Source organism: Limulus polyphemus, unplaced genomic scaffold (assembly GCF_000517525.1).
Source record: "Limulus polyphemus unplaced genomic scaffold, Limulus_polyphemus-2.1.2 Scaffold7486, whole genome shotgun sequence".
NCBI classification, from domain to species: domain Eukaryota; kingdom Metazoa; phylum Arthropoda; class Merostomata; order Xiphosura; family Limulidae; genus Limulus; species Limulus polyphemus.
Window position 1 is genome coordinate 30297 of NW_013673096.1, and position 7820 is coordinate 38116.

The following is a 7820-nucleotide window of genomic DNA, read 5'->3' on the forward strand; positions in this document are numbered from 1 at the left end:
AGTATATAGTAGAGTATATAGTGTGTAGTAGAGTAGGTAGTATATATATATATATATATATATATATATATATATATATATATATATAATAAGCGTAATTGATGGTATGAGATAATGGATTTAAGGTTTGAAAAATGGATTGTCATGAAATATATGTAACTTTCTTTTAAGGTCTTCCGTACTCAGAAAATGGGGTATCTTTCATACCATGTTTTTATTAAAATCTGTTAATTTTTTTTGTTATTTGAAACGTTAGATTACGTTGTGAAGGGTGAACAGCATCACTAGAGTGTGCTAGATAATGTTCATGTTGTCTAGTACTCCACCCTGATGCAAGAATAAATTGGAGAACAGTCTTGATCTTCTAGTTCTTTATTGCTTGAAGACGCTGGTTAACTCCTACACTTGAAGGACAAAACTTTCCATCTTACTGTTTTAATTGTTTTAAGATATTTTCCTTTTTTTCTTATAAATGCTAACCAACTACTAAAATTTTCAAACAAGTTACTTAAGTTTGTGTAGTGTTTGAGATATCATTGGACTATAAGGTTGAAGTGTAGTAATTAGCTGATGAAGTATAGCCTACTGAATATGTAGTGCTACATTAGTAAGGGAAAATGTCCTTGAAAAAAACAAAATATAAACGGTTTAAAGAATTTTTCTATACAAAACTATGTAGCACATTACATTCGTGACCACCAATATTTTCACCAAACTGCACATTACTTACCTTCATGACCAACAATATTTTCACCAAACTGCACATTACTTACCTTCATAATGACCAGTGATATTGTAATTAAACTGCACATTACTTACCTTCATGACCAACAATATTTTCATCAAACTGCACATTACTTACATTCGTGACCAACAATATTTTCATCAAACTGCACATTACTTACCTTCTTGACCAACAATATTTTCACATAACTGCACGTTACTTACCTTCATAATGACCAGTGATATTGTAATTAAACTGCACATTACTTACCTTCATAAACTGTGTGAAGAGAATCTTAGAAATTATGGGTAATTTGAAACATTGATCGATCTTATGCTGATGGTAAGATACAGTTCCAGGAAAAGTGTTTCTGTCGAGCAGTTTTAGCCTTGCTTGAATGTTAACTTTCCTCGATAACTTATTTGTTGTAGAGTTGGAAATTGTTCCTAAGCTCATGGTTAATATTATTGGATTTATTCTTAATTAGGCTGGTCTTCACCAATGTGAGATACCATTTGCCACAATGATAGTATGATCTTTATTTTACATTGTACCATACACTCGGTAGCTAATCACTGGCACTTGTGTAATATCGTAGCATCGTCCTTGTCACCATGCGTAATAAGTACAAGTGAAAGAAAGGTGGTAATTTCCAATGGGGGTGGGGGGGTATAAATTGAAAAGGAACTACCAAAGTAAATACTTAAAGAAAATAAATAAGCAGTTGAGGAATAATTAATTATATTTACATAGTTATAAAAAAATATAAAACCAACATATAGATAAGTTAAAGATATGTGATCGTAAGATGCTTTTAATTTAATAACCAAAGGGGAAGGTCATGGCAAGATTGCAAGTAGAAAATGATCCCACCTTTTGGTTGATAATTTTATTTAGCTATTATTTTATAAACACATGTTATATATTTGGAATCAAACTGTAGATTATAATTCAAATTTTAGTGTACATTATACATTAGTTAGTCTCTTAATTTGAAACTAAATATTTTTAAAAAAAGACTAAATATCAGTTTTTGTGTCAGTGGTATGTGACCTTCTGGGTTTGGTCAGATTAAATTTTTTGATGCCCACAATATAACGTCCATAGTTTCATACAAATTAGAAACTCAAATTTTCGATATTGGCAAGCTAGAATATATAATAAGATCCTGCTACTTTTTCTATTTGCTGTGATACCACGATATTTAGCAAACCCACCATATTGGTTCTGCCCACCACTTCATCATTTGAGAAGACTTTTATATACCAATAACTTTATAATCAATAGAAAGCTATATATTTATTCTACATAATTGTGTCAGTCTTCCAAAGTTGTTTACGAGAGAAATGTTCTTATATCATTGGAAAGTTTGAAGTATTGCTATCAAGGATATTTTGTGAATACAAATTATAATTTCTTAGACCCAAATACAATTTAGTTTTGAAACCTGGTAAATTACAGTTGATTTTTGGGGGGTATTGGTATAGTAACTTATAATTTTTATTGTATTCCAAAATGCTTATACAAGGCTTAGCAAGTATGGCTCATGAGTGCAAACGACTTCTTTATTTACTTTTTTATGTTTGAAGAGAAATAACTGACATTTAAGTATTTATTTGAAAACATTATGTAATGTATGGTAGCCAATATGTTACTGTAATTTGCAAAGTAAGAACATGTTGTTTTTCTACTTGTTTACATTGAGGTAGAGTAAAAAAAAATTATAGAAAACTAAAGACTTGACAATTCAGGAAAAGTTTATGTAATTTGTGAAAGTTGAAGAAATACATTTACCACTGATCACCTGATCTGAACATAAACACCCAGTTGAACTTGCAGTTTGCTGGTGAATAATTTGTTTCTCACGTAACAGTCAAGAATACTAGCCTAACCAAAACTAGCCATATTTATATTACTGGAAACTACATATTTATTGGTTACTGTGTAAGCATGGTAATATAGGAAACATGATTTCCATAAGCATTTACACCCATACCAACACTAAATCCTTACCACCAAGTAAGATAACTAGCATACATACATATTTTTTCTCACTTTTATAAAGTACTTTAGACAGTTCTTGTTGCAACCACTGTATTGTTAAGAAGCTTGTAAATTATATTCCACTGTTCTCAGAGCAGCAATCCGAATAGTTTCTGTAGGATACTTCCACTTTTTGATTTATTGGATCAGCCCAGACTTTCTACAAAGTCATAAACATTTTATAATACTTTAGACAATTATTGTTGTAATCATTATACTGTCAACAAGTTGATATATCCTATCCCTCTGTGTTTTAAAATCGGGGAAAGTTCTGGAAATTGTGCTGCGTGAACTTATTTGATATTGATGGTGTCAAAGTACAGTAACTCCTGAACAGGAAGTAGGTTTAAAAAGATTGGAAGAAACTCTCGGGAGATTTACTTGGAACTTTACTGTCCGTACTGAAAAGAACAGAGTACTATTCATTTTGTTTCTTCTAATTTCTAACTCGTCTACTAGTAATAAAATAACTGTGAAAAGTTGAGATCATAAATACTTTGAAATTTTGTAATCACTACTAACAATACTATACATTTTATTTTCGTTATACTTTGATTACTTATCTACAACCTGGAGAAATAAGTATAATGTTACAGTACAAAAAATAACAAATAAAATATAAAGCTTTACTGAAAATAAACATTTTTGATATTTAATTGAGGCTTTTTATTTTCCATTTGTTTTAACTGAATAAATTTATTCAATTATCTACCAGCTGCCCAGTGTCGGCTAATAATACGGAGAATTGAATTGTGATGAAATGTTACAAGTTCTTCAAATATCTATTTAATGATGGGTTTCTTTTATGTGAGTGTGAAACACTTAAATACACCATTTCGATTTGGTTTAACTGTTTATTATTATAAAAGTAACTAAAATAATAAAAGTAAAATAACTTTTATGGGGTATACGTGCCAGAAGTTTCTCCATTACGCTGTTCATGTGCCATGTAATATTCTGTCGGGATATTTTTAGTCAGACACGGTTCAAAGGTGGATAGAACAAAGATTAATAGATATAACTAGATTTATACTGTTATGAGATTTAAGCTATTTAGAATAAACATTTGTGGTTTCCTATTACAATTTGTAGTCATTCTGAAACAAAAAAAATGGTAGTTTAGATATATTTCCTAATTTTTATGATGGTTACGAGGCCACTCAAATTGATCAATACCATATTGAGTTAATATTGAATAAATAGCAGATTAAATATAAAGTTTTATTTAAAAAAAGTTTGATTATCTAGAAGGATATAGGGATTACACAAATGAAACTTGACAAATTTCAGATATAGAAAAGTATTTTTAATCTTAAAACATAATTGAAAAACTAGATATTTTATGTGTGTTTGTGGAACAGTGTAACATGTCATTTTACTGTGGTCTCTACGAAATAGAAAAATCATACCGGACTAGAAAATGTTAAACAATAAATAAGATGTGTGTTTGTGGTACAGTGTAACATGTCATTTTACTGTGGTCACTGTGGAATAGAAAAATCATACTGGACTAGAAAATGTTAAACAATAAATAAGATGTGTGTTTGTGGTACAGTGTAACATGTCATTTTACTGTGGTCACTATGGAATAGAAAAATCATACTATTCAAAAATAGTTTCTATTCAAAATGGGGCTTGCTCCAACAGTTAAAACATTATAAAATGGTAGTAAGTAGGTGGTAAGATAAGAATGTAAAGTTAAATAATGGTAACTAGCTGAGACTCACAAAACATTTACAGTCAAATTGGTATCTTTATTGCAACAGTACTTCTTTAAATACAGGATTCCTAGAGTAATACAAAAATAATTATAATTGCAGACATCATCTATAAGTTCACTTGTCTTAGACCTAACATTTGTTAAGCCTTTATTAAGTACAGTCTATATTCGATAAAGTGATAAGTTATCACTAACTTGTGTACGTTGTTTGCTTTAGTTTAGTTAAGTTTAAATTTTAACATACTTAATACTTTCAGTAAATAAGTTAATAATGTTATTCTATGATCTAACCTTAGACCTTTTTAAAACCTTCAAGCTTTTAATATGTTGTACAAAATGTCTACTAGAATATATTTATATCCAGGTGCTCATGCATTTTCAGGACAGACGAAAACCGAGTATTATTATAATGGATTAGTTGGTAAGATAACATACCAGTTTCAGTCAAATATTAAGGTAATCTGTAATAAAGGTTTCATGTTTCAGGCTATCATCATCTTTGTTCCTGTGCCACAGCTAAAGCCTTACCAAAAGATCCAAGCCAGACTTGTCAGAGAACTTGAAAAGAAGTTCAGTGGCAAACATGTAGTATTCATCGCTCAGAGACGAATTCTTCCCAAACCATCGAGAAACATGAAAGTTAAAACCAAACAGAAGAGACCAAGGAGGTGAGAAGGATTGTGGGAAACTTCTAAAATTATTAGAAGGCAAACCGTGAAACAGTACTTTTATTACCCCGACCATTACAAGCTGGGTGGGATCCACCCACCTCGTAACCACGAAAGTATTCGTGAGAGTAATTATAATGTGATTTTTTGATAACGTGTGCGTATCTTTACACAATTTTGCAGGTTATTGGTAAACATTACACAAAATATCAGGTTTCTAAACTAAGTATTAAGATTTTTTAATTAAAGATTTTTTCAAATTTCACATGCAAAATCTTTATAACCTCTAGATAATTATCAAATGTTTTTGTTAGAAAAAAAACTTTATATTTTATCTGTTATTTTCACTACTGTATCTTTGTATGGGTTAAGTCGGTTTGCCCGACCTTGTAACCAACATAAAAAATTAAGAAATAAATATAAATTATGATTTTTTTATTCTACAATGACTACAAATTATAACATGAAAACACAAATGTTTAGTATAAATAGTTTAAATTTCATAACGTTATATATATATTTATTTATTTATTATTTTTATTATACTGACCTTTCGGCCTTGCCTGGCAAACAATACAGAAGTTACAATGATGCGATGCATGTGCCTCATGTTACCGTATCCAGTGATATAAAACTGACCTTTAGTCTTGGCTGTGTTTTAGTAGACTAGTATTTTGTCAAATACAATCATATTTCAGTTATTTTTCTTAAAACATTTATCTCTTCTAGTTACGAACTTTGTACCCATTTGTGGCTTGGTGTAGGTTGCTAAGCCTTATCAAATTTTGCATGTGGAGGATGTGAAACGAAAATGTTTTTATTCATTTTTTTTTAGGTTTTATATATAAATATTTTCAAATACCCAAAAATCATAAATTACTATACGTATTCCAAAGTATCCCACTATAATTTATCAAGTTTAGTAACTGAGCTGTACTTGGATCTGAAAAAAAATATAAAATTTAGAGCTCGCCAAAGTCTTACCTAACTGCTTGGAATCTAGCATGAAAAGAACGAGTTTGCTGCTCAAATACTTCAATGAGGCTGAGAAAGCCACTAGGGGACATTCTAAGCTTTCAATTGGTTATTCACACATCATAGAAGTAGTTGTATGTTATCAAGTCTTTCCAAAAATGGACAGAGGTGGGCATGACCACTGTGTTTGATTCAGTAAATGTAGTGATATCTTGGCAAATAGGAAAGATGGGTGATTCTTATTTTATATTTTAGCTTATCAATATTGGGTAATTTGAATTCCTAATTCATAAGAAACTATAGGCTTTTTTTATATGAATATCACAAACGTCTAATTTGAACCAGTGCTGCATTCAACATACCCACATGACACACAAAAATCTATATTTAGAAACTTTTTTAATATTTACTTTTAAATTAAAAAATTAACTGATGTATAATACTAAAATTTGAATTATAATCTACAGTTTGATAACAATCTTATTGATATATATTCATAAAATAGTAGTTCAATAAAATTTTGAATGTAAGTCTACTAATGACTTTGACCCATGTCCATAGAAAGACCCGTAGATATAGTGTTAACCAAATATCCACATGGTTAGTCTTGGACCACCAGACCAACCCCATACTGGTGAAGGAATGTTGATTGTAATTTTCAATATACTATGTGTATATCTACACAAAATATGACAAACTTTTAGTAAAGTGTTCAAGTCATCTGTACTACATCAAAAATCAGATGTGTTACAAAGGTGTTTATACTCAAGATATGTTGTTGTGAATTGCTGACATCAGTCTGACTCAAACTGACAACTTGGAGTATAAGGTGATGTTCGTGTGAAGGATATAAACACTTTTGTCCGTCATGCATAACCTCTAGATTCTCTGGTCTACAGTTGGTTTCAGTATCTCTGTATATTGTATCTAGTATTTAATCTTATCATAAAGTGTTGCTCTAGATCAACAATATAGGGTAAAATGAATAGTTGATAACTATGACATCAAATACATACAATGTTGAATGGCATGGGCATATTAACCCCCACCTTTACACGTACATTAAACTCACCATTACTGTTGAACATGGTGTAAAGTACTTATGAATGCCTTGTTTGTTTATGTGCTGAGCAAGTATGTGGCTTTTGTTTGAAGTTTTTAACAATATTTATGACTTCTCTAGTCGTACCTTGACAGCTGTTCATGATGCTATGTTAGAAGACATAGTTTTTCCTGCCGAAATAGTTGGAAAGAGGATCAGGATTCGCCTTGATGGATCACGACTAATCAAAGTCCATTTGGACAAAAACCAGCAGACCAACATAGAACATAAGGTAATGAGCTTACTTGTTATAGTCTAACATAAAACGTAAGGTAATGAACGTACTTGTTACAGACCAACATAAAACATAAGGTAATTATACTCCTTGTTACAGACCAACATAAAACATAGGTAATGATCTCCTTAGTTACAGACCAACATAAAACATAAGGTAATGATCTCCTTTGTACAGACCAACATAGAACATAAGGTAATGATCTCCTTTGTTACAGACCAACATAAAACATAAGGTAATGATCTCCTTTGTTAAAGACCAACATAAAACATAAGGTAATGATCTCCTTTGTACAGACCAACATAGAACATAAGGTAATGATCTCCTTTGTACAGACCAACATAGAACATAAG

At 30.5% G+C, this 7820-nt stretch overlaps 1 protein-coding gene across 1 annotated transcript in view; it reads left to right on the forward strand.

The window, feature by feature from the left end:
• Positions 1 to 7820, forward strand: part of LOC106474655 (40S ribosomal protein S7-like) — an 18872-nt gene that overhangs the window by 9372 nt on the left and 1680 nt on the right. Inside the window, exons 4-5 of the mRNA XM_013935346.1 lie at positions 4974 to 5155; positions 7314 to 7464. Of these exons, the coding sequence (XP_013790800.1) occupies positions 4974 to 5155; positions 7314 to 7464 (333 nt within the window). The remainder of the gene's footprint in view (positions 1 to 4973; positions 5156 to 7313; positions 7465 to 7820) is intronic.